Raw genomic sequence first — 26,057 nt, 5'->3', positions numbered from 1 at the left:
AAAATGCCTCATTTGCTCTGCAATTTATTAAGAAATTTTCTTCAGTATGTGAGGAGAAGCAGCATTTATCAAACAGATACAGGGCTCAGTCATTAACATCTCTATGCATGGCCTAGCAGACCCATCATAAAAGAACTGAGCCTCCACCAAAACTAGTGACAATTATTGGCATCTCCTTAAAAAGTCACACAGAAACTTGGTGCAATTAAGCCAAGAGAACTCAGTCTGTCTTGTTCATAATTACATAAATTCCAAGATTATTTTTCCTCACTACATTACAGCATGGGCAGAGATAGTGTAAGCACAGTTTCTCCTCAAACAAATGCAATTTTAATAACAAACTGGTCTGTGGCTTATGTTTTTCATGTAAATGAATGATGGCATAACCATGATTTAGTGAGAATACATCGAATAAAAAATGGCTCACATATACGAAGAAGCAGCTTCATTAGTTACATCCCACCTCCAATAGACCTCTTATCATCCTGAAAGGATGATATCAATTAATTTATCTTCCCCTGGCATATTGATCATAACCTTCATCAGCTAATCATGTTTAAATTACAGAGGAATATCGTAGCACTCTGTCATTTCAGACCCATTGGGTTATTGATCTGGAGCCCGGGAAGCCATATATTAAAATATTTTGAAACACATTAGTGAATGCAGAGAGCAAACCAAAGGTCAAATTTTAACATATGCACGTGGGTTTGTCTTCATCATATGCAGTAAAGACCTAAATTAAGACCAAAACTGAATTATAAGCACACATGAATGAAAACTACCTTGTCTGCAGAAGCTCCTGCTCTCACATGGGAGAGGTAATTAGTCAAGGAAAACATTTACCTCTTCCGTCTGAATACAGGGGTGTTTGTAGCATCACATAAAACACACAGAACACAGTCTGACCAAATTATCCCTCTGGGAAGGCACAGGGAAAGGAAGCCCAAGACAGTCTGAACTCATTGACCCAAACACAAGTGAAGAACCAGGTTGCTCCAAGCCCTGTCCAAGCTGGCTTTGGACACTTCCAGGGATCCAGGGGCAGCCACAGCTTCTCTGGCAACCTGTGCCAGGGCCTCCCCACCCTCCCAGGGAAGGATTCCTTCCCAGTATCCCACCTAACCCTGCCCTCTGGCAGCGGAAAGCCATTCCCCCTTATCCAAGTCCCTCTCCAGCTCTCAACTCCTCCGTTATTGCCTGTCACCATCCCTGGAAGTGTTAAAAAAACACGTGGATGTGGCATCTGGGGACATGGTTTAGTGCTGGGCTTGGCAGGGCTGGGTTAAGGGTTGAACTCGACCATCTTGGAGGGCTTTTCCAACCGAAATGATTCTGTGATTCTACAATTCATGACCTTGTAACAAATGTCAGTCCAGAGGAGTCACTCAGTTAAACCAAATGTTGTTCTATAAAGTGAATAAAAAAATGCAAGAAAGCAGAAATATTTTTGCCCCAGAGCTTTCAGGTTCTGTCTCATCCCAAATCTGCTTCTGAATTCAATGTTTCCATTTAACAGTTGCTAAAAGATGTTTCTAAAACAGAAGAATACTGACTTAACCTATGGCAGATAGCAAAAATAATCAAGATAGTGACAAGCATTTCAACTATTTTTAAAAATCAATTGAATCCTATGTACTTTTACATATAATTAAGCTATCAATCTGAGGTAGATTTTTATTGTAATACATCTTTCTGTAATACAAAAAGCCAAACAAAATTTACGTGCAAAGTCAAGGACTCTTTACAAATAAACAGGGATATGCCACAGGTTTGTAAACAAGGAGAATTGGTATTTTGCAAATATCTGGGCTTTGGGGAAGTCTGACGCTTATTTCTCATACATTGAAATTGAATTCCACAAGCCAGAACGACTAGGAGCTGTATTTTGCTTTAAGGCTTTGGTAATTAAAAGCATGTGAAATTCCTGGTCTGCAAGATGAACAAGATGTCCAGGTTGGGAGAGAAAGTCCTTGGCTTGAATGGCTCTTCTTCCACGCCTGACCCAGTGCACCAAACCAAAATTAACCTTCCCGCTCCCTGCCACTTTCATCCCGGTCTGTCGGTCAAACCACTCAAACCAAGCATCCCTCACTCCCCTAATCCCTGCTGGAGGGTTTGCTGGGAGAGCTGTTCCACTGAGCAGGAGAGCCCGGGGTTCTGGCATCCCTGGAGCTCCACAGCAACCCTGCCACGTTCCAGCTCAGCATCCAAACCACCCCCAGCCCCATCTGCCCGTGGAAAAAGGGACAAGAAAGGCAGAGCCTGGGGGGAAAATCCTCCCTGCGAGGAGTTCAAGCCACAGGGAAGGGCTGTCTCATCTGGCCCTCACAGGAGATGAGCTGAGGGAGACCTCACCTAGGCTGAGACCTGATCTCTCCCTGGTTTTCAGATGGCAAACATCCAGAAGGATCAACAACGTGGTCACTTTTCTTTCCCAAAGGGCAGTGAACAGAGTTATTCCTGTGCTCCTCACACTGTTATTTTTGACCAAGGAACACTTGAAACATTAAAAGGCATACAATATCCATAACATCTGGACATTCTGGCAGTCATCCTAGGAGAAGGACAACTCCAATCTCAAACCCGGGCAGATGGAGCTCGCTTAGCCCTGTAAGGCCATCCAAGAGAAGGTCACTCTAATCAAACCTACGTCCTGAGGACCTCACTGCCACCGTCCAAGCTCGCTCAGCCCTGGCAGATGAACCTCAGCATTAAAGGGTGGGTTCAGTTCCGCGCACACTGTGTCTCACCTAAAAAATCCATTGCGCAGGCTTGAAGGCTTTACCCACATGCAAAAAGTCCTGTAGCGACGGGCGAGGGTCGAAACGGCAGGTGAAAGGTGCACTGGGAGCCGCAGATCCAACCCTGCATGCGGGTGGTTCAGGATGTTGGTCATTTGAGACTGACTGGAGATGACAGTCTCTTGGGGCAGCACCCCGAACAACCAAGCAGCCTTTCCAAGGACAGCACTGCTTGCTCCACTCGGAGAGGGGCCTAGAAAAGGTGGCCTAAACAAAGCTCATCTCCACTTTCACCCGGTTGGTTAACCGCAGGCCAACGGGCATCTTCTTCCAATGCAGTCGCACAAAGATCAAAAGACAAAGGCACGTACCTGCCTCCAAAGGTGTACCTAAATTAACTCTAGCATGTTGGAACATCAGAACCATGCTCGATTCTGCGGATGGCGGACGTCCTGAGCGTCATTCTGCCCTAATTGCCCATGAACTGGCTCGTCTCAACATCGACATTGCTGCTCTCAGTGAAGTTCGCCTTCATGAAGAAGGCAGCCTCAGAGAACATGGTGCCGGTTACACACTCTTTTGGTCAGGTAAGCCCAGAACCGAAAAACATCTCTCAGGTGTTGGCTTCATGATCAAAAACTCCATTCTTCCCAAACTCGAAAATCTGCCAACAGGTCACTCTGACCGCATTATCTCCCTACGCCTTCCACTCCACAACAACCAACACGTCGTCCTCTTCAGTATATACGCCCCAACCCTCCAAGCTGACCCTGCTGAAAAAGACAAATTTTACGCTGACCTGCGCCGCCTTACCCAAAAGGTGGCTGCAGATGATAAGGTCATTATCCTTGGTGATTTCAACGCCAGAGCAGGAAAGAATTTTGATGCCTGGAAAGGAATATTAGGCAAGCATGGTGTTGGAAACTGCAACGATAATGGTCGACTCCTGCTAGAATTCTGTGCAGAGCAACAGCTCACCATCACTAACACTATCTTTCAGCAGAAAGATAGTCTGAAGACAACCTGGATGCACCCCCGTTCTAAGCATTGGCACCTCATCGATTATGTCTTGGTGAGACGGAAAGATGTCCGCGATGTCCTCCATACCCGTGTGATGCCCAGTGCAGAATGCAGACCATCGGCTTGTGCGCTGTAAACTCAACTTTAATCTCAAATTCAAACATAAAAGGGGCAGTATCCCAAGGAGGAGACTCCAAGTTAACAATCTCCAATCAGCCACAGTTAGAGACAGTTTTCAGGCAAACCTTCAAACTAGGCTTGAAAACCATTCCACAGATTCTGCAGATTCCCCTCCTGAAACAATTTGGCACCATATTAAGAACAGCATCCTGCAATCCTCTGAAGAATCCTTAGGCTTCTCCCTCAAGAAGAACAAGGACTGGTTTGACGAAAACAACCAAGAAATCCAGGACTTGCTGAGGAAGAAGAGAACTGCCCACCAAGCACACCTTGCACTGCCATCCTGTCACGCAAGAAAAACAGCCTTTCGTCTTGCATGCAGCAAGCTCCAACAGAAACTCTGTGACATCCAGAACAAGTGGTGGACCGATCTAGCTGAAAAAACTCAACTATGCGCAGATACAGGTGATCACAAAGGTTTCTATGAGGCCTTGAAAACAGCATACGGGCCTACATACCAGGTACAAAGCCCTCTACTCAGCGCTGATGGTCAAACACTTCTGACAGATAAAACCTCCATTCTGAATCGATGGTCTGAACACTTTCAGACTCTTTTCAGTACTAACCGCGTAGTCCAAGACTCAGCAATTCAGTCCATCACACAACAACCAGTAAAGTATGAATTGGATACTGCTCCCACTTTAGGAGAAACCCTCAAGGCCATACAGCAGGTGAAAATCGGCAAGGCAGCTGGGATTGATGGAATTCCACCTGAAATCTGGAAACATGGGGGCCTTGCACTCCACACCAAATTTCATGAGTTCGTGGTGCACTGTTGGGAACTCGGTGAACTCCCATCAGACCTTGGTGATGCAGTCATCATCACTTTGTATAAGAAGAAAGGAATTAAATCTGACTGCTCAAACTATCGTGGTATTACTCTGCTCTCCATTGCTGGCAAAATCCTGGCTAGAATACTCTTGAACAGATTAATACCCACTATAGCAGAAGGTATCCTTCCTGAAAGTCAGTGTGGTTTCAGAGCCAACAGGAGCACCACAGACATGGTATTTGTCCTCAGACAACTGCAAGAGAAGTGTAGGGAACAGAACAAAGGTCTCTATGTAACCTTTGTTGATCTCACCAAGGCTTTTGACACTGTGAGCAGAAAAGGTCTGTGGCAGATTTTGGAGCGTTTAGGATGTCCCCCCAAGTTCCTTAAAATGATCATCTCACTCCATGAGGATCAGCACGGCCAAGTCAGATATGGCAACACACTTTCTGAGCCCTTTTTAATTAAGAATGGTGTGAAACAAGGCTGCGTTCTCGCTCCTACCCTATTCACTGTCTTCTTTAGCATGATGCTCCAAAGGGCCACAGCAGACCTCGATGATCAGGACGGTATCTACATTCAATACTGTACTGATGGAAGTCTATTCAACCTAAGGTGACTGAAGGCCCACACCAAGACCTTAAACCATCTTGTCTGGGAGCTGCTTTATGCTGATGACGCCGCCCTTGTTGCCCACACAGAAGCAGCCCTGCAGCGTTTAACATCCTGCTTTGCAGATGCTGCTGAGCTCTTTGGACTGGAAGTCAGCTTAAAGAAGACAGAGGTCCTCCATCAACCTGCACCTCAGGAAGTCCCCCATCATCCCCACATCTCCATTGGCCAATTGGAGCTCAAATCAGTCCAACAGTTTAATTACCTCGGTAGCCTCATCTCCTCAGATGGTAAGATTGACGGAGAGATAGACAACAGGTTAGCAAAGGCATATAGTGCTTTTGGAAAACTCCACAAAAGAGTATGGTGTAATAAACACTTGAAGAAAAGCACCAAGATCAGTGTTTACAAAGCCATTGTGCTGTCTACTCTCTGACATGGCTCCGAATCATGGGTCATCTACCGCCACCACCTGCGACTCCTGGAACGCTTCCATCAACGCTGCCTCCGCACAATCCTAAACATCCAGTGGTCAGACTATGTGACCAACACATCTGTTCTAGAGCAAGCAGCTATCACAAGTATTGAGGCCATGTTGATGAGAACACAGCTGCGATGGGCAGGGCACGTCTCAAGGATGAAGGACCACTGCCTCCCTAAGATCTTGCTTTATGGTGAACTTGCCACTGGCTGCCGCATGAGAGGAGCCCCAAAGAAAAGATACAAGGACTCCCTGAAACAACATCTCAGCCTTGGCCATATTGATCATCATAACTGGTCTACTCTGGCCTCAAATCGGGAGGCCTGGAGACACACCATCTATAACGCAGCTGTCTCCTTTGAGAACACACACAGGATCACCCTCGAGGAAGAAAGGCAACGCAGAAAGAACCGTGTATTGCAGAATATACCATCTAAGGAGTCTTTCTGCTGTGCCTTTTGCAATCGGACATGTCTGTCACGTATTGGCCTCATAAGCCACCAGCGTGCCTGTAGCAAATGTGGATAGAGCCTTCCCAAATCTTCGTTCGCGAAGCCCAGCCATGATGATGATTTCTTCACTCAGTTATCAGTTGTTACATATTTAGGAGATGCAAACACTCTTCTCCAATTACCACTAATTTAAATCAAAACTGGTTTCTCACAAAAACATGTGTAAGACCATTTATCTCCACTGCATGTCCAAGTATGAGAAAACACTGGGTTCAGTTAAAACCTTCCACTTTTGCAAAAGATGGGAATGCAGTGAATTTTCCTTCATTACTGACAGACAGAAGGTAGTTTTCAGCTGAAGCTGGAATGCTCATGGCTGACCAGAAAACAGCAGAAGGGATAAACACTCATGAACAACTGTTTTAACTACTGGGGAAAAAAACCCAACCCAAAACTGGAAGTTACACAAAGATCAGCTTTCACCTTAGACAACTCTCCCCCCTACTCACAGATCACTCTGACTGACAAACAGCATTTTATTACCTGGAAAGTCTCTGTTCAACTCATACCACCCATGTAAAAGATGAAAAGTTAGTTTTAAATGACCCCAAATGCTCTTGCAAACACCGAGAGCCAGATCTCTGAAAATCAAGGCTGGCTTTTTGAAACTCCACGGTAAATCTGAATTCTTTTTGCAAACTCGTGGCATCTCCGAGTTCACAACGTTTTGGATCAGATGTTTTTACAGCCCACCAAGAGCTCTTTGCCTACAAGCCCACGGAGTATTAACCTCAGTGCAACCCAGTAACCCCAACAGAACCTGGTAGGGAGGAGGAGAGGGAAAGGGGAAGAGGTTAAGATATATGTCAGCTTACACTTCTACAGCAGCTGCATTTCAGCTGAACATCCCACATTTACAGTACGGGTAAGTGTTCAATACAAACAAATTTATTCCACAATTACACATGACAGACAAAGCAGTAACAACCCCCAGAGCAAGCACTAACCGCAGATGCTTCCAAAAAGGAAACATTCCTAGCAGAAGCCACTATTAAGGCCGTTGTGCCCGTTATTTTAAATTCCATTCGTTTTTCAGGCTAAACAACTTCTATACTCCTGTGCTGAAAAGGAGAGCTCGGTATCCCATGTGCCAGGTGTAAGAGAGAAATGAGTGCTGGGCACTTCCAGTGCTGGGCTTTGGGTATAGCAATTTATCCAGCGAATTTCTGGTTAATTCAGACAGGAATGTCTTAAGCTACTTTTCCCTGCAGAAACAGTGTGATGTAAACCCACAGCTGGGGAGGTGAGTTACTGCTCTCCCTGGACACCAACCCACTCCATACCCCAAAACACCCTGTGGTGCAACCTGCCGGGATAAACCTCTGTTCCACTTCACAGCACAAGCAAGAAGAGTGGGCAAACAGAGTGTGCAGGTACTTCCCTGTGACCCTGCACAGCACCACGAGTCACACTGTCTGACAAAAACAACAGAGCTGCAGGGCAAGGCACCAAAAGCATCAGGAAGGTTCACAGGACAAAGTCAAAAAATCAAAAGTAGCTGTGAATGAATGCTATGTGCTGAGAGAGGAGACTCCAATTAAAGCACTGTCCTCCTTGTGGCATCTGTTGTAATAGAAAGCTACGAGTAGACAAAAGTTTATTTGATATTAATCCAGTGAGAGCTTCATAGTTGCTCCCAAAACTGGAAGTCAGATTTTAACACAGGAGCCAATTCCTACCTGAATTCCCTTAATCTCATATTAAAATACATTTATCTTCATGGATGTCTCCATTGCTCTGTAGGGCTGGAAATGAAGTGATTGTGGGATTGCTCCAATTACTGAGGGACTTCATTGCCAACTGTAATGAACAGGCCCCCTCAGGATGGGACAGAGTCGAGCCTACCCGTGCTAATTTTGGGATGAAAAAAACTGCCAGGAATCCCAGGTATACAGCTAAACCCAATTTCCAACTCCTCAGGCAGAGATTATTTCCAAGAACTATTAGGCCACTTCATAATACAAGTAAAGAAGAAATATATGATCGAACACATGAATTTTATACCAAAAAATACTGTTTCATGATCACCACTGTTCACAATCAAGTTCAGCTACAATGGGCTAGTTCAGTGTTCATGTTCCTAGAAGACCTGAATACAATTCTTCTCAAAAATAATTTTAAAACTACACCTTACTGCTATTTTGGGGGGAGGGGGTGTGATCCTTCACAAAATACACATTTCAGCTCTGGCTCTGTGAAGTAACTTTTCTTGTTTTATCAGATATGAAAATACAGCTATAAATAAGACCCAGTATTAAATATCTTTAATCAATGCTAACATATATTTTTCCCTCCACAGGTAACTATGATTAACACTGCACATCACTTAATCCTAACTGATGCAAATCACTGTCTTCCAAGACTAGGTAAGCAAATATGCCAATAAATCCACTGGAAAGCATCTGAAGAAATTTAAAAAAAAAACAAACCTATGTTTTCTTCACTACTTGAACTGTGTTGCAAGTACAAGAATATGGCTCAAGGATTTACAAGGCAAACACTGTCTGACACACAGGAAAAGACTTCTGCACGTGGATTTACCTCACCAGTACCTCATGAAATTCTCATGATCTTTCCATTAGGATGGAATCAAGTCATAAATCCTGTTACATCCCACACAAAGATATGATTTTAAATACAAAGGAAAAAAAAAAGATGAAAAAAAGAGGAAAAAGAAAATCAAATTGAAAAGATTCCAATGCAACGATTGTCTTTTATAAAATGACCCTAAAGGAAACAACTGGGTTTTTAACCATCCTTTAAGAATAAAATTCTTCAGGATAATGTCATTGTATGTATTGAATTCTATGTCAAAACACAGAATCACTTATTAACCGGCTCAAAACACAGATTTAAATAACACAAAATGATACAATGCTTAAGGATTTCACCACCTTGGCAAGTAATTTCACACTCAACACTCTGGAGTAGCTTCATGGAAAGCCTATTTTTGGTGCACACTTATCACACTACTGCTTTTATAAAGAACATCTCTTCTTTCTAAAGATTCAGGCACATCCAGTGGGCATGGAGACAAGGACACAAAATGACAGAGAGCTGCTGATTATATCACTGCATCTCAGGTTTATCCATCCTTCTAGAAAGAAATAAAACTTATGCACATTTACTGAATCTAATTCAACTTAACTCGTGCCTCATTCACATGCTTCTTTTAAGTCTCCTGGAAGAAAAAGTCCACCAAAAATCCAGAATAATCAATGATCAAAAAAACCCCAAAACAACTCTACCAAAATTACTTAAAATTGTTGCCTAATAACTCAAAGTCTCTGAAGCCAGAAGGGCAACTGCACCTCGAGATCACCCAAGCAGAGCCAGTCCCAAAACGAGGGCCCTGTGCCCAGCGTGGCAGAATGAAAACAGAACCTTGAAAACAGTAATTATACGTGTAAGTACTGCAGCAGCCCTGAAACACCAGCCAAACTTGCCTTACTTACAAACAAGCTGGTTTTGGGGCAGGATTTGGCACCCCTTTCACAGAGGATGGAAAGCACAGTGTAGAGTCAATGGTCACCACACTGTTCCAAATCAATTTTCAGCCAGTTGTATCTATTTGAAATAATCCATGGATTAATTTAACTCTCCTCTTAAAAACTTGGTTCTCTTCTCTTCCCATGTTTTTAACACCAAACTTCACACAGGCAGAGTTGTTGTAATGCTTGTGTTTAATCAACCTCTAAACTGTTATTTTCTTCCCATTTTCCAACCATCACACTGTCCCTGTCAGTGTGTGACTCAAGCATTGCTCCAAATATTGCTCCAAACTGTAGATTCACGTGTAGAGGGGCTATCCATGCTTTCATTAGAAAACTTCTGGGCACATCAGAGGACCAGAGAAACCCCTGACAGCTCTGTCCCTTTTAACCTGACTCCTGGAATACCTCAAAAAAACATTATATTCACTATAGAATTTGAACAAATATCACTTTCCCGACTTGAAATATGGATATTATTCCCCAAGATGTAAATATTCTCCACCAAAAAAACCACAGAGAGAAACCAGGTTTACTACAGCAACATCCAAAAGGTGCACAAGTACATCACTGCTTCTGAAGCACAACTTAGATACACTGTTCACCATCAAAATCAAGATATAGAATGTTCTGGTAGTTTAAAGAAAGACAAACCACCAAGGATCTAAATGAGATTAAATCAATCACCTGAACCCATGAGCTCGTTGTCCACTGAGCCATCAAAATCCACCTCTCAGACACACAAATACCTGTTAGAAAAAGTTAAGCTTTGTGTTACCGAGAGCTCTGCTTCACTTGCAGGTGGAATAAACCCCACTCCAAAAACACACTCCACAATCCAACAGCAGACAGGAAGCCATCCCCTCCGTCACTAAAGGCCAAATCCTTCGGTTTTGAGGGTTTCTGCACATCCAGCTGTCACAAAAGCAGTTCCCTGCCGGAGCAGGAGCATCATACAGCATTTCCCATAAATCTCCCAAAACACATAAGCCCCCCCTTTGCACTTTAATCATTTGCTAACAGTTACAATAAGATTGTATTAAAAATTTAAACTGCCCTACTTAATGCAATTTACCTTCAAAGGTCCATTTCCAGAGAATGAAGTCAAATGATATAAATGTCGAACACTTGATCAGATTTATTGCGCCCAAGAATATTTCTCTTGATACAGATCTGACGAGTGAAGGCTAATGGCTTTAGTTTTATTACTTTTTAAGCACTTAATGGGAAAATTTAGACATTTTCACAAGACTGAGCTTCAGCCAGAATGGTGCATTTACAGAGTGGCAGCAGAGGAGGAAGCTGCGCGCTCTCCGTGGGGATGACCAGTTCAACGGTGTCGTTAGCGCAGAGATTAATGGCAAGGATCGATCCAGATCATCTGTCACACAACAGTTAGGCCTGAGTGCCTCTCTGCTAAACAGGGACAGCAGAAATCAGCACAAAGTGCTGACTACAGCCAAGTTTCCATCTGGAACTGGGGCCAAAATCCCAGGGAAAGACAACGGAAGCCACACGGAGATTGCAGAACAAGGAGCCAAGTGATACTGCCATAGGTGCAGCTCAACCTGTGCCTGCAGGTGATTAGGGGATACACTCTAGTTACTCAAAAAAACCCTAAGAACCTTTCCTCCCACCTTTTCATCCCAACCACATGGGGTTGGGATGAACATGAACATGGAAAGTACTTCCAAAATACTATGAAGCAATAGTTTTGCTTGCCCGAAAAGACTTTATTTTTTCCTTCTTTTTTTAACTGAAAGACAGCTGGGAGTCCTCAGATTTCAATTAATGTCTAGGTACTTAGCCAATCAATCATCGAGTGCTATAAATTTCCTATATTTCTCATTAGTTACACTATTGCACAAGCTAAAATCTAAACATACCTTTCCTGGAGCCTGTAAATTACACCACCTAAGACACAAGCGAGCACATCAGCCATCAGGAGGGGCATAAATGATGGGAGCCAGCCCATTGTACATGTGCTAAACTCAGCTGATTTACGCCTCACACGGTTTTTTTTCACACAAAAGTAGCACCAACAGCAGTGCCACCAGTGCACTCCATCTCGTGGAGTTTGCATATCTGACTTGAAACCAGTAATGACCTGTCTTTATTAACATTAACAAGTTTTATGCCCAAAATCCAATTTTCTATGGAAAAAAATATTTCTTCAGCATCTGTCAATAACATCCCTTCATTAAGTGCAAACGGAGCTTGAAGAAAAACAAACCTTTGCCTACATTTAAAATTGGGGTTTTTTTACTCCAAAAGCCACTTTCAGCCTTTTCAAAAGATGAGACACTGCAGAAGGTACCTGACAAAGCAGCATCTTGGGTGCTTTATGCTGAAATAACCCCCCCCAATATTTATTAACAAAACCATTCACATTCTAGTCTTAGCTTTATAATAATTCTTTATCCCGAATTAAAGCTCCCACAGGTGATAAACCAGCACTGCACGGAGGTTCCTGAGGGAATGCACTTGACACAGATGACTGAAACATGCTCTAAAAAACCTGCTTTCTGTTTCTATCTGTGTTAAGATTGCATCAAAAATCTATTTCCGAGTTTTGGAAGTTACAGGAAACTTTCAGTCAAGGGCTATAAATCAGCAGAAAAAAAAAATCAAGAGAAAAAAACCCCAAACAATAGGAAACAACTTAGCCACATCCCAGGAAAGAGCTGGGAACAACAACCTGCTTTAAAGACTGTGCTGTCCCAAAGCACCAGGCAGCATTAAAGCAACCATATAAAAACAGGACAACGAGCTTCCATACGTTCAAGGAATATTTTCATCCCCAGCAAAAGATATGGGATGCCCAATGCCAACAGCTGTCCCAGCCCAAAATTGCATCCAGATACAGTTTATATCCCCTAATCAGCACCTCAAAATACCCCAAACTGGTGGGGTTGCCCAGCCTTAATGACTGGCACCAAGTGAAGCTGCTCATTAAGGGACTTACTGTTTAAGACTGGCCAAAAACAAGGTCAATCCCACCCGCTCTAAAAACTGGAATAAAACGAGTAGTTTACAGAAAAAAAATCACTTTGCATTGACTTTTGATGAAAATCACATGACAGGACTGATGAAATGCTTTCTTCTAAGAGGGAAAAGGCAAAAGTTCCAGCTTTAATGAGCACGAGTTGCCTTCTGCAACACCAGGGACTTACCACATCAGATCAAACCTCCACTTCAAACGTCAATTATACATAATGAAAGAATCTCTACTTTACAGAGAATGAGGAAGAAAAAAACCCACGTATTCCAAAGGGTGGCAGCGCTGGAAGTTCTCCGGTGTAGGAATTCGGAAGACACAAGCCAACACACACTCCTGCCTTACTCCAGACACCGCCCCCATCCATCCAGGAGGCTTTTACCCGAGGATACACAACACTAATCCAGGCCAGGCAAACGGCCCAGTCCATTTGCATACGGATTAGCTGGAAGGGAACGATTTGCAATGCATTTGGAAACGGCTTCTGAAGAGCCAGCTATGCTAATAATCAACTTTGATGCTGGAAATGGGTTTCTTACACAACAGAGAAGGTTACAAAAGGATTATGTTTGTTACACCAGTTATAAGTGTTTGATAGCTCAGACAAAAGCATTTCTTTATTATAAGGGGGAAAAAGCATGATCTTCTCTTCAATAAATGTTCCTAAACACACCCAGAACAGACTGAAGTTACAGAAAGGGCATTTTCCCATGTCTGTCTTCAGACAGACCTTCCGTGTTAGCCCTTAATCTTTCATTCACCAATATTAAACCAGCAAAGTCATTTTCTGCTAACAAATCTGAAGTGAAATCCACAAAGGACAGTTATAGCCAATCACCAATGTATTGAGGATAATTAAAGAACTCAAGCTTTAGACATTTCATGCTGCCCTCTGCATGTGAGACCTCGCTGGGGAAGCTGCACAGAACACAGTGTAAGGCAGCAGATGAGGTGTGAACATGCTCTAAGACCTGTCAGTTAGAAAATTAAGGAAAAAAAAAGTCAGATTAAGTGATCAAACCAGAAGAGTGACAGAGACCTGCTGGCAAGGCAGAACCCCCCCCAAAAAGCAGCACATGAGCCACAGGTCAGACAGACTGCTTAGGGACAAAACAGACGCAAAGAAGGAAAAGGTTGTTGCAGTAATAAAGCAAACATAAGCTGGCACTTTGAGGAGCTCCTGCTCTGCTGAAGCCCTTTTTGGCCCTTACCTAACTCTGTGCTCAGTTCTAGCACAGCTGGTATTATTAGCCCTGCTTTTGCAGTTGCTAAAAGAATCCTCAAGCTAAGAGCTACCCCCACCGAGTAGTATTTAATTTTATTTATTTTTAAATCCTCCCACTTGGCCACACCCCCACAGTCCAGCCCTGCTGGCAGCCCTGCTGTTCCCATGTCACTTGCTGGGCCATCAGTTTGCTGTTCAGGTCACTTGGCTCCAAAAGAGCTGCAGAAATTGTCACTGCTCTTTTCAGCTTCTGTCACCAGCTCCTCCAGGAACTGCAGCGTGACAACACTTATTTATGACTTATTTCTATTCTGCTTCTCCTGTTTTCCCTGCTGAGAATAAGGTTCTGCACATGCAAGACAATCCAAGACTAGTCCACACCAGCACACAGAACTAAAATTTCATCTACAGGAGCAACACAGACCTGACTGACACATACATGATCAACAGGCATTTATCACATGATGAAGGACAAATTCATATGGTGGGACAATAACCAGATTCACATTGTAATCACAGTGCTGAGTGTATAAGTAGGTGAGGCAGAACACATCAGAAACAAAATGTCCAAGTTCACACCAGCTGGAGAAAAGGCAGAGATCTGAAACAACAAGGAATTTTCAGACTTTCTCCTTCTTCCAGAAGTTTTCACTTCTGTTTCTGTTGTTAATGGAAAACAATTCCTACTTGCTTGCCAGGCACCCCATGAATGTGCTTTTAACGTTTTAGCTCTCAAACACAACAGACATGAGCCTATCAAATACACTGATTCTGCCTCTCCCTCTCAGGTCTATTACCAAAAAAACCCCAACAACTGACCCCCAAACAACCATTGTGTTTCCTGCCCTGGAGTTTCAATTATAGTTTGTATTAAAGAATACAAACTGGACCGATTCTGAATCATCAGTACAGGAAACCTTAACTCTTTCACATTTAGATGAGATGTATCAATGTTCTTGTTTCCTTTTAGTGAAGAATCTGTATGGTGAATTTGGTCTTGCAATTATTGTACTCTTCAAAAAATTTAACAGTTGTCACCCACTCTGCTCCAGGTTTCAATAATGTGCCTTACTGCATACACTTAATATTAAGACTTAAAGGAAGTCTCATAAAATTACCCCTATAAAATTTAAAAGTCACATGAAAAGTTCTGCAGAGGTTACTGTTTCCCCCCTACAAGTCACCTAGTCAATGACACACCACAGTTAAAAACTAAACCTCTCTGGAACTTTTATTAGTATTACATCATTTAACTCCTCTGTGCTAATTACAGCCCTTCTTAAATGTCACACATTGGACTATAGCTCCTCATCCCCCCATTAATTCCAAGAATGAGAAAAACAGATGTAGACAAGTCATTGGAAGATCTCTTTCTTTTCTTTCTTCCACATGCTTCTGAATCTGGGTGCAGGGTTGGAGAAACCTGATGGAGCAGCACAAGTTTAAAAAGTCCCCAAAGCCTATTAAGTTGCTACAATTTTCACAAAAACTGGCAAAAAGGTGAAGTCTATGCGAGTCCCACCAAAAACATGGCTTTAACATCAAACAGCTGCCAAGCACAAGGGAAAACACACTGAGACCTTGTAGTCCCCAGGCACAACAGAAAAACATCTTAAACGCTAATGTACAAAGTGTGACATTCAGTTAGTTAATCAGAAACCATAAATCCAAGGATTTGGATTCATTTTGCAGGCCAGGGATGAATGAAGGCTTCTTCACGCTCCTGCTTCTCCAGGCACTGCTCAGTTTTTAAAGCCCCTTTCATGCCCTTCTGCATTACACAAATTTCAGATATCGAATAATTTCACCTGCTAATTAACACAAAGCCTTCCTATGACCATGTGAAGCCTGACTGATGACACCAGAGCTGGTGAACGTGTCATTTACGGGTACGGAGCCGAGAGGGGGACTGGGAACCAGCACGTGTGGGGAGGTAAGTCCGGGCGAACAAAAACTGCTGAAAAAGCCGCTGGAGTGAAATTCTTGTTTCCAAACTAAATCATCTCGTTTATTAACGGCACAAAGAGTTGCAGGCAGGGCGAAGTTTCCCGCTGGAGTAGGCTCAGGACAAAGCACCCACACAGCAGCAGACGGCACAGAAGAAGGCGGGTCGGGTCGGTTTCCATATTCCCATCGGGATTTTTCCAGCATTTATTTCACCAGTGAAGTGTTGGAATGCTCCGGGTCGGTCACGCCGGGGCTCCGGCGCTCCCTGGCGGCCGCTCCCGGGATCCAAATTCCAACGTGAATTGGAATTAACGTTAAATTCCAACGCTCCTTTAGGCGCCGACGGGGCCTCGAATTGAACCGGGGCTTAAAACCGGGGCTTAAAACCAGCGGGGGCTCGAACCGAACGCGGCCCCAGCGCTTGTGGTTCCCGGCTAAGCCTCAACACCCAGGGGAAAAACTACATCCCCTCTGTCTTACTAAAAAAAAACCCCAAACAAACAATAAACAAACCACAGAAGAGGAAAACACAACTGTTTGGACTCAAGCACCCCAGCTCGTGTTTTCCCGGTGGTTTTGCCGCACGGAGGCTGTCCCTGTGTCAGCAGCTGCTCCAGCCCAGCCCTCAGCCCCGGCACATCGCTCCAGATGCTGCACCAAACCCAAATCCGAGGAATTCCCGGAGCCAAAGGAGGTCTCCCCAGCTCTGCCCCTCACTGGGGTCCCCCCCAGCCACAGCCTCCCGCCCGCCGAGCAGAGAATCCCCCAGGCCACATCCAGAGCCTGAGTGAATATTGCCTCTTCCCAGAACAGCTGTCAAGATGGACCGAGACTTTATTGGCTTCCCATTAGGCTGATTAACACTTCCTAATGAAAATACATCTATAAAAGTTGACTTGATGATGCTGATGGCAAGTGACAGCCCTTCCCTGGGCTCCGGCTGTACCAGGATCCGTTTGTCAGCTCCCATCCCCTAATGGAGAATCGGTACCTCAAGGTTCCCCCTTCAGACACCTTTGCTCACCGCCACATTAGAAAAGTTATTTGCACTTGGAAATAGAATATTGCTGGTAAATTTTTACACAGAGCAGAACATTCCTTAAAAAACTTAGTTTATTTGCAAGTAAAGCAGCCAAAAATAATGAGAGTAGCACAGCACCAGAGCTAACGGCATTGTGAGGCAGCTGCCATCACACACCTGCAACTCCTGCCTCAATATTCACTATTTTATTGCTATTTTGGGCAGTTTTATTTCAAAATCTGTGTGTTACAACCAGCCATACAAAGTAAAACTTCCTTGGCTGGACTCAACTCTGAATCAAAGTTAGACCCAAACCCTTTTGTTTCACACCCCCCAATGCCAAGCCATGCTGATGGTAAAATTTTATCCTCTAAATGTTTGAAGGTCTGCTTCTCTGTGAAGTCAGAGAATCACAGAGCACACAGTTAAATGGGTCAGAGAAAATGTGAACGTGAAGCAGGGAGGGATGAGTAATTATGGATACATGATGAACAGAAATAAAAGCAATTCTCATGCATTAATGGTACATCAAGCTAATTCAAGAAGGCTAAAATCATTAAAAAGGCATCCTGGGGCAGTACACAGTCATTACAATACTGTGCTGACAAGAAATATTAAAATAATCATTTCCAATGGCATTGATAAAATCCGTTCTGATAAGCAGGGGGAAAAAAAAATCCACTAATTCTTAATTTGGAAATCTGAAGAAAAACGGATCTTATTGGCATTTATCTTCTTTTTTTAAACACATTTCCCCCGTTCAACAACTCCAAACACCACAAACTAAATAAGAATTTATTCTCTTCCATGCCCGGGCATGTTACCACACTAATCCCCTGGAACCTGGAATTTTTTCTTTTTCATTTCAGCCTGAAATTCAGGACCTGCTCATGCAGCTGCAAATTCCAACAGTATCTGATATTAGACCCAAGTGGGACAAGGCTGAAACACCCTCTAAAATGGTCAAAACCCTGTTTCACTTCAGCAGCATTCATCGGACTCTACGATCTTGGAGGTCTTTTCCAATCCAAGTGATTCTATGATTCTGTCTCTGCTACAATCAATACTGAGCTTATCAGCTGTAATGGAGCGTTGGGAACGATTTATTTGGATTTAACTCAAGAATAAAGTAGCGTTTTCATGCTAACAATAATCATTCAAGTTAAATTATTTTACCCCTCAGCTGTGGGGAAAACAGAAAGTTGAGTTATAAAGACAAGAATCATAACAGACGACCACGAACAGTTCAGTGGCTGCTTGCAGGGGAAAAAATTAGTGTTTTAATTTCTAACATGTGTGCAATGAAGGAGCAAAAGGCCCTTCAATGCCATTTCCAATTCCATCCTCCGAAAGGTAGGTCTGCATCACAGCAAGGAACAGCACAAACAGGAAAAGAACCTACATTTTAGAAAGAGCTTGTAAAACAGCCTAAACTAGGAACTGGTGTCACAGTCCACTAACTGTGTGCTAAAGAAAAGCCTCTGGGTTGGTAACAGGGTTTGGACAATGGCAGTGCACAGCCAGTTTCAGATTTACCAACTCAGGGCTCCTGAAAAACAGAATGGGGAGGAAGAACAGTGTGCACTCAGAACATAAATTCTGTCGTAAATCAGAGGTGATGGAAAACACTGCACAGAGTTCAACTTGATTTAAAAACATCAAATGGGAGTCACTGAGTGCAAAATAAGAGCACTAAAGGTTATGTGACTAAACCAAACCCAACCTGCATTCTTATTCTAAAGAAGGATTGAAGTGTTCCACAAAGTTACAAGCCACCAAAAGCTGAGGGACCTTGGGCAACATACTGAAATACCCTCACAGACCTCCCAAAGAAACATCTGGAGGATATAATCACCAAGCATCACCTACCCCGGAGTACAATAAACACTGATTAAATCCTACACCTAAATCCTATCCAGCTGGGAGAAAAGTCTAAACATAATTTCAATACACAGAAGACATCTTAATAGGTGTAGTAGATCCATGTCTTGCAAACAGCTACTAAGTTGTCAACATCTCTTTTTCCTGAGTTACACAGTAAAAAATCCCCACCTGTCTTATCCATTCAGCTATTAATGAAATGCAATAATTGCCTGTACCCCTCCCAAGCTTGCTGAAAAACTCAGATAATTCAGGAAGGCTCTGGCCCCGACTTACAGTTTCCTCAAAATAACAGGAATTGCTTAAGAACACACTATGTGAAGACCCCTACTTGGCCTACCCCTCCTCCCATTGTCTCTTCTTTTCCTAGTTCATTGACAATATTTACATCAAGAAGGGTTTTTTTCAGGTCACATCACAGAACAGAGTGGTTTGGAAGGACCTCAAAGTTCATCCCATTCCACCTCCTGCCACGGGCAGGGACACCTTCCACTAGACCAGGCTGCTCAACTCTGAAGTTCCACAAACCAAGTGTCATTTAATCAAGTGCTCCCTATTAGCAGCTTGCACTGCTCATTCACACCCCCTCATTTAATGGGGTTAAGAAGTTGCTTTGTTTACTGCTGAAATAACCAGCAAAAATTCTCAGGAATTGGATCCGGTCCCAGACATGTCTGGCAAGTGTAACCCATTTATACAGAAGCATTTCTAATCCTATTAGTTGGCCAATATTAAAGAGTTGGTTGCCTGCCATGTAGGTAAAACAAAACCTTGATATTTCTTAAACACATGAGCTCTGTCAATTCTTTCTACTTACTACTAAATTTAGCAGAGAGACAAATAAGCCCCCTGGAAGCTTACAAGTTTCTCCCACTAGCTTTGTGCCAAGAGACTTCTCTCAAAGGGTCCCTGAGAAAGGAAAAAAAAGAAAAAAAAGAAGAGCAGACAGCAGAAAGAGCCACAAACACCACGACTTGGAATATGTAATTAAAAATCTAACTATAGCTAGTGCTCCAAAATAAATGTGCTAACAACAAAAACCCCTAATGGCTGTTGGAAACTCCTAATCAATACAGAAAATCTAGATAGTGAAAACAGTAATTTTTGCAACTAGTTCAAGAGAAAACAGGGAGCAAAGCACAAAGATGCAGCTTGAAATCTGATCAAAAGGACAAGTAAAAACATCTTATTTGGAATTAAACTACTGCAGTGCACATCAGAATTTTCCATGTAAAATCAGGATGGTTTGCCTTTTTTTTTTTCCCCATGCAAAAATTACAATGATTTGCTATTTCCCCCCACGCAGACAGTAGGATGTTTTGCCTTTTTATTCCTTGTAACCATATGAAGTTTTTGCCCTTCTATTTGAGAGGCCTTTGTACACATCTCTGCTGGGTGCTGAGGGGAAAGTGCCTCACACAACCCCAGACAGCGCAGGAATCTGCAATGAACAGCTGACACCAAACCAACCCACAGAACTAAGGAGCTCTGAGAAACATTTACACTTAATTAAGAAGGTTTTCAGGCACAGCCAAACTGCTGTGATGAGGGGCTGACACGTTCAGCCAGCAGACGAGCACAGTGAGAAGGAAAGCCGGCAAAGCCTCCTGGTGGAAATTCCACTAGAGGGGGCACAGAGCCCATCTCATGCAGCCAACGCTCCAACCTGAGGATCAGGGAATCACACAACACCCCGAGTTGGGAGGGGCCCACAAGGATCATCAAAGCCCCCGCACAAGGCTCTCCTGGAATCACATGATAAATAAAGCACAGTTTGGGTTGGAAGGGACCTTAAAGCTCATCTCATACCACCACATTCCACTAGCCCAGGTTGCTCCAAGCCCCGTCCCACCTGGCCTTGGACACTTCCAGGGATCCAGGGGCAGCCACAGTTTCTCTGGGTAACCTGTGCCAGGGCCTCCCCACCCTGACAGGGAAGGATTTCTTCCCAATTTCCAATCTACCTTCTCGTCAGTTCAAAGCCAACTATCCACCTCTCAACTTCTAACACTCCATGAATACCACGGTACTCAAATTTTCAACTTTTCAATTACTCTGCATAAAGAGCTTCTCCACAAGCACTAAATCAAATCAAAGAAAACTTTGCTAAAATAAAGCAAGTGCCGAAGAAAACTGAAAATTAAATAAAAGTTAAAAATAAATGCTTAAGACTAAAGGTGCTGGTAGGGAAAACATCAGCGTCAGTGAGCTGTGCTCAGCACGAGGAGCCTTCCACTCCAGATAATGTAACAAAGTCCCTAAAAATAAGCATTTAAACATTAATGAACGCTTGGCAAACAGGGCAATACGTGAGCTATCAGACACAGGTGGTTATTTAAAGACTGAGTGATATACTGGGTGAAAAAGGTCTCGTGTACCGTCATGGAAGACTCTCTCCACGTTGAGCCCGTACGTGGCACAGGTCTCGTAGTAGGTGCATCTCTTGAGGTCATTTGACAACTTCCTGGCTCTGGCATCGTCGATGACCCGGGGGTTAGTGGAGCTTATGGCATCTGCAGCAACAGCAGGGAAAAACAGGGATTAAATATCATCTGAAAACATCACCTTGTCAGTTGGAGTCACAGAATCGTTAAGGTTGGAAAAGACCTTTAAGTTCATCAAGTCCAACCATCAGCCCAGCACCACCACCATGTTCACCACTAAACCATGTCCCCCAAGTGCCACACTCACACGCTTTTGGAACGCTTCCAGGGACAGTGACTCCCCTACTGCTCTGGGCAGCCCCTTCCAATGCTTTACAACCCCTTCCATGAAGAAATTTCCCCTGATGTCCAATCTAAACCTCCCCTGGCACAGCATGAGGCTGTTTCCTCTTATAATGACCAGCACCCCAAACAACCAATTTAAGTACAAACCATGAGAATTTCAGAATTTTTAGAGATGCCAGGGGTTCACATCACTAATGTTACACCTCCTTACTAAAATCACCAGCACGCCGATTCCAAAAACCAGGGGAGAAACCTCCAATGCTTTTTGTTTACCTTAAATACATATATTTAGGTCAGCGGTTGCAAAAAAATATACAGTCACAGGAAATAACATGAGAACTGATGTAAAATGTACCTAGCAAAACAAGTGGGTGATTACTACAAACATGTCAAATGATTTTCAGGCCTCCTGTAAGTATCAGTTCCTAACAAGTAACTAGTGTGTGAAGCACAAAACATGATGTGCTTTCAAGAAACAGAACATTTTCAGCAGTGGCAAATAAAAATGTGCTGATGTATTACAATTAAAATAAAAATAGATATAGCTATTGAAGTTGCCCCATCCCTGGAAGTGTCCAAGGCCAGGATGGACAGGGCTTGGAGCAACTTGGCCTAGTGGAAGGTGTCCCTGCCCATGGCTGGGAGTGGAGTAAGATGGGCTTTAAGGTCTTGCCAACCCAAACTATTCTGGGATTCTATGACAGGCACCAATTTCAGCATTTACAGCTGCCCAAAAAGCTGTCCTAAAACTCTGCTCCTAAGCATGAAGTCAGTGCCTATTGCAAGGCTGGATTTGCAGCTTGGCCCTGGGCATGATAGGACCCTCCCTCAGCTGATGTTATCATTACCTTCTCATCAGATCCACTGAACACAAATAAAGCAGTTATTTGGAAAAGTAACAGACACTTTTTTTTTTCCAGCAGAGGGCGCTGAAAACATTTAACCAGAAAGGAACTGATAAGGAACACCAGGGCTTGGAAAAGTTTGCCCTGTTGTTCTGGTCAGGCTGCGGCACTGAGCTGGCTTCAGAAGTCAGGGGAGAACATGTGAAAGCATCAGGCAAGTGCCAGCATTTGGAAGAGATTTCATCTCATGTCTCATTTCAAGAATACCAGTCAAAACCAAGGAGTCCAGGCTGGAGGGGGCTTGGAGCAATCTGGGATAGTGGAAGGTGTCCCTGCCCATGGCAGGGGGTTGGGATGAGATTATCTTTAAGATCCCCTCCAACCCAAACCATTCTGTAACTGTGATATCAAATAAGTATATTTCAAATGTATTTTTAACAGGTGTATTTATGTATTTCATATGTTGCATTGCACTGCACTGTTTGACTGTCAAGTACAGCCAAAAAGCTGTATTTTTGTCCTGATGCTTGCTCTCAGAATTAGCAGTATTTCCATCTTTAGCCACATTTTTAAAAATCCCCTTTGCATCAGTGCTGCAATAGAAAGTGAACTTTGAAAAAACCCGAATTCCTTCCTGGTAATAACGGGAAGGAGATGGGAAACCATACCCCAAAGAGTCAGCAGGGCACAAAGCAAAACAGCTCAGAGAAACGTTTCCCCTTCGCCTTTCCAGCTCCAGCTCCACGCCGACAGCGCGGCCCTTCCAAGCAGCTCCTTTCTGCTTTTTGGTGTGGGTTCTGCTGTCCTAAGGGTTTTTGTGTCCCTACTTCCCCTTTCACTTCTCATCATCTGTTTCCACCCTGCAGCTGGGTTGTGATTGCTCCTTCCAGGCTGTCACCGCTCCGCGGGAGGCAGAGCGAGGCAAACTGCTCCCTGACCACAGGGCTGACAAAAAACAGGCTGAGAAAGCAGCAAAAAGCTTCCACACAACCAAACCAACTGGCACAGACCAAAGAGGAAGATAGCCAAAATTGAACCTACCAGAACAACTCCTGACACTTGTGTTCTCCCTCTAACACAGCACAGTAACTTGGAAAGAGATCCAGAGGGAAGGAACTCAAAAGGAGTGAGGAGCGGCTGAGGGAGCTGGGTGGAGGCAGGTGGGGCTCAGGCTCTGCTCCCAACCAACAGGATCAGAGAAAACTGCCTCAAGCTGTGCCAGGGAAGGTTCATGTTGGATATTAGGAAAAATCTCTTCACCAAAAGGGTTGTCAATCCCTGGCACAGGCTGCCCAGCAAGGTGGTGGAGTCACCGTCCCTGGAGGTGTTCAGAAAACATGTGGATGGGGCACTTGGGGACACAGGTTAGTGGTGGCCTTGGCAGTGCTGGGTTAATGGCTGGACTCAATGATCTTAGTGGGCTTTTCCAACCCTAATGATTCCATGGTTCTGTGATCTACATGGCCAGGAGCAGAGCAGCCTCAACTCTAGTGTGTCTACTCCACCCAGCAAACCAACCACAGCACGGGAAAGTGGTGAAATAGTAAGGGATGCACTGGCAAAGCAAGGCAGGGAATATCCAAAAGACAACTCAAATGCCAAAGACATTGAAAGATTGTAAGTACCATTCCCTTGCCACATTTCCCTGTAGGACAGCTGTGATTAGCTGCTGCTGCTCCAGCAGGAACTTTGGAAAAACTGGGGGGGGCCTGTCTCAGGTGGCAAAAAACTGCATTTCTGTTTGATACACAGAGGCCTCCTGGAGGCACTGCATGGGGACATGGTTCAGTTCTGCTTCCCAACGTGCTGCTGGAGGTTCTCCACCCCTGATCCATTTGCCTCTTAGCAGTGACAAGGTGTTGAACACTTCTAGACTGCCAAGCACTTGGAAACTGGACTTCAGACCTTCGTTACACAACTGATGCACCTGCCCAAATTCAACGTGAGCATGTCCCTGCCAAGCAAGAAAACCACCGTGACCAGCAAGCACTGAAAATACTATTTAAAATCTTCTTGTAAGTCATAACATCCTGGAATAGCTTGGGTTGGAAGGGACCTCAAAGCTCATCCAGTCCAACCCCTGCCATGGCAGGGACACCTTCCACTAGCCCAGGTTGCTCCAAGCCCCATCCAACCTGCCCTTGGGACACTTCCAGGGATGGAGCAGCCACAGCTTCTCTGGGCAACCTGTGCCAGGGCCTCCCCACCCTCCCAGGGAAGAATTCCTTCCAGTATCTGACCTATATCCTCCCTCTTTCATCCCTGCTGGAGCCCCACACCCCCTCTCCCAGAGTGCAGCCAGGACTTTTGTCTCCCACCTCAAACCAGTCCTCACAACACCCCGACCCTGCTGCAAAGGGGAAAGGACAGGACGTGGCTTTGCCAGCCTGGAACAGTCCCTGTGGTCAGAAGACCAGCCCTGGGAATGAAGCCTGCCCTTACCCTGTGTTCCCACCAGGACCATGGGGATCTCACTAGTGTTGCGATAGTTGGCCATCCGGCTGTAGTAGTGGTACACGGTCTGGAAGCTGACTTCATCCTCCAGGCTGAAGACAAAGATAACAGCATCCACCCACATGGCAAACTGCAGGAGGAAACCAGAGAGGGCAGACTGTGAGAACAGCAGCACAGAGGGGAAAAGACAAAAAAAGAAAAGGAGAAACATTCTTACCTTCCTTGGTGGGAAATACACAGCAGAGAAACTTAGTGACAATAACCAAAGCCTTAAAAGTGGCATCAGCTTCTAAAATGATGAATGTCCTCACTCTGCAGGGAATGGGGGTCTGGGAGGCACCAAATTTTTCCCCACACTCACAACAGCATCCCTTCCTCACTGGGGTCTGATACTACAAGCTCAACTACTATCAGTGCACGTTGGGTCTGATTCCCAGAAAACATGGCAGGCCCAGATTTTCGAACCTGTGTATTTTACATGTGTCCAGGCACGTGACTTAGTGTGGTATTCCCCCCTGGGATTTCCATGCATATGCATGCTCATGTTGCCAGGACAAGCCTTGCTAGGAATTCTCACATCTTGACCAGTACCCAAACCCAGTAATTTGAGATTTGCAGTCCTTCACTCTACACTCTCCATTGAGCCAACAGTACCAAATGCCTCGTTCTGCTTTCAGAGGAAGAGCAGCAGCAGCCTGCTAAGAGACATGCAGGTGCACAGGCCAAGGCAAGGTGCCCTCAGGTGACCATGCAAGTGGGAAGGTTTCAGCTCACAAGTGAAATAAGATTGTTTAAAGACATTTAACTTAACAGTGAACACACACAGGACATCAAGAAAAGACTGAAGTTAAGCTTACCTCACTGCCTTTATTTTTGCCTAAGTGACTCCATTCCTACCCAAATTTAGAGCAACGGAAAGAAGCTTCAGCCATGGGTATTTTCATGCTCTTTGTGTCATTACTATGTGTCAGGGACACTGGGGGGATGCTGAACAGAAAGGGCTGCAAGGAGGTTCACTGGGGAAAGGTTCTGCATATTCAGGACTGTCTTGTATGGACACCAAACACCACCTTGTCTGTTATGGTGTAAAAACAGCCAGAAATGGTTTGAGGTTTTCAAGACAGTCAGGAAGCCAATGTTCCAGA

At 44.2% G+C, this 26,057-nt stretch overlaps 1 protein-coding gene across 14 annotated transcripts in view; it reads right to left on the bottom strand.

Annotated features, from left to right (window-relative positions):
• Positions 1-26,057, bottom strand: part of LOC135416934 (arf-GAP with GTPase, ANK repeat and PH domain-containing protein 1) — a 319,524-nt gene that overhangs the window by 175,447 nt on the left and 118,020 nt on the right. For all 14 annotated transcript variants that reach the window (XM_064660296.1, XM_064660297.1, XM_064660301.1 and 11 more), the window contains 2 exons: positions 24,901-25,042; positions 21,263-21,397 (listed from right to left, as the gene is read on the bottom strand). In XM_064660296.1, the coding sequence (XP_064516366.1) occupies positions 21,263-21,397; positions 24,901-25,042 (277 nt within the window). The remainder of the gene's footprint in view (positions 1-21,262; positions 21,398-24,900; positions 25,043-26,057) is intronic.

Source organism: Pseudopipra pipra, chromosome 7, assembly GCF_036250125.1.
Source record: "Pseudopipra pipra isolate bDixPip1 chromosome 7, bDixPip1.hap1, whole genome shotgun sequence".
NCBI classification, from domain to species: domain Eukaryota; kingdom Metazoa; phylum Chordata; class Aves; order Passeriformes; family Pipridae; genus Pseudopipra; species Pseudopipra pipra.
The sequence above is the reverse complement of the archived record's forward strand: the minus strand, read 5'-3'. Positions and strand labels throughout refer to the sequence as shown.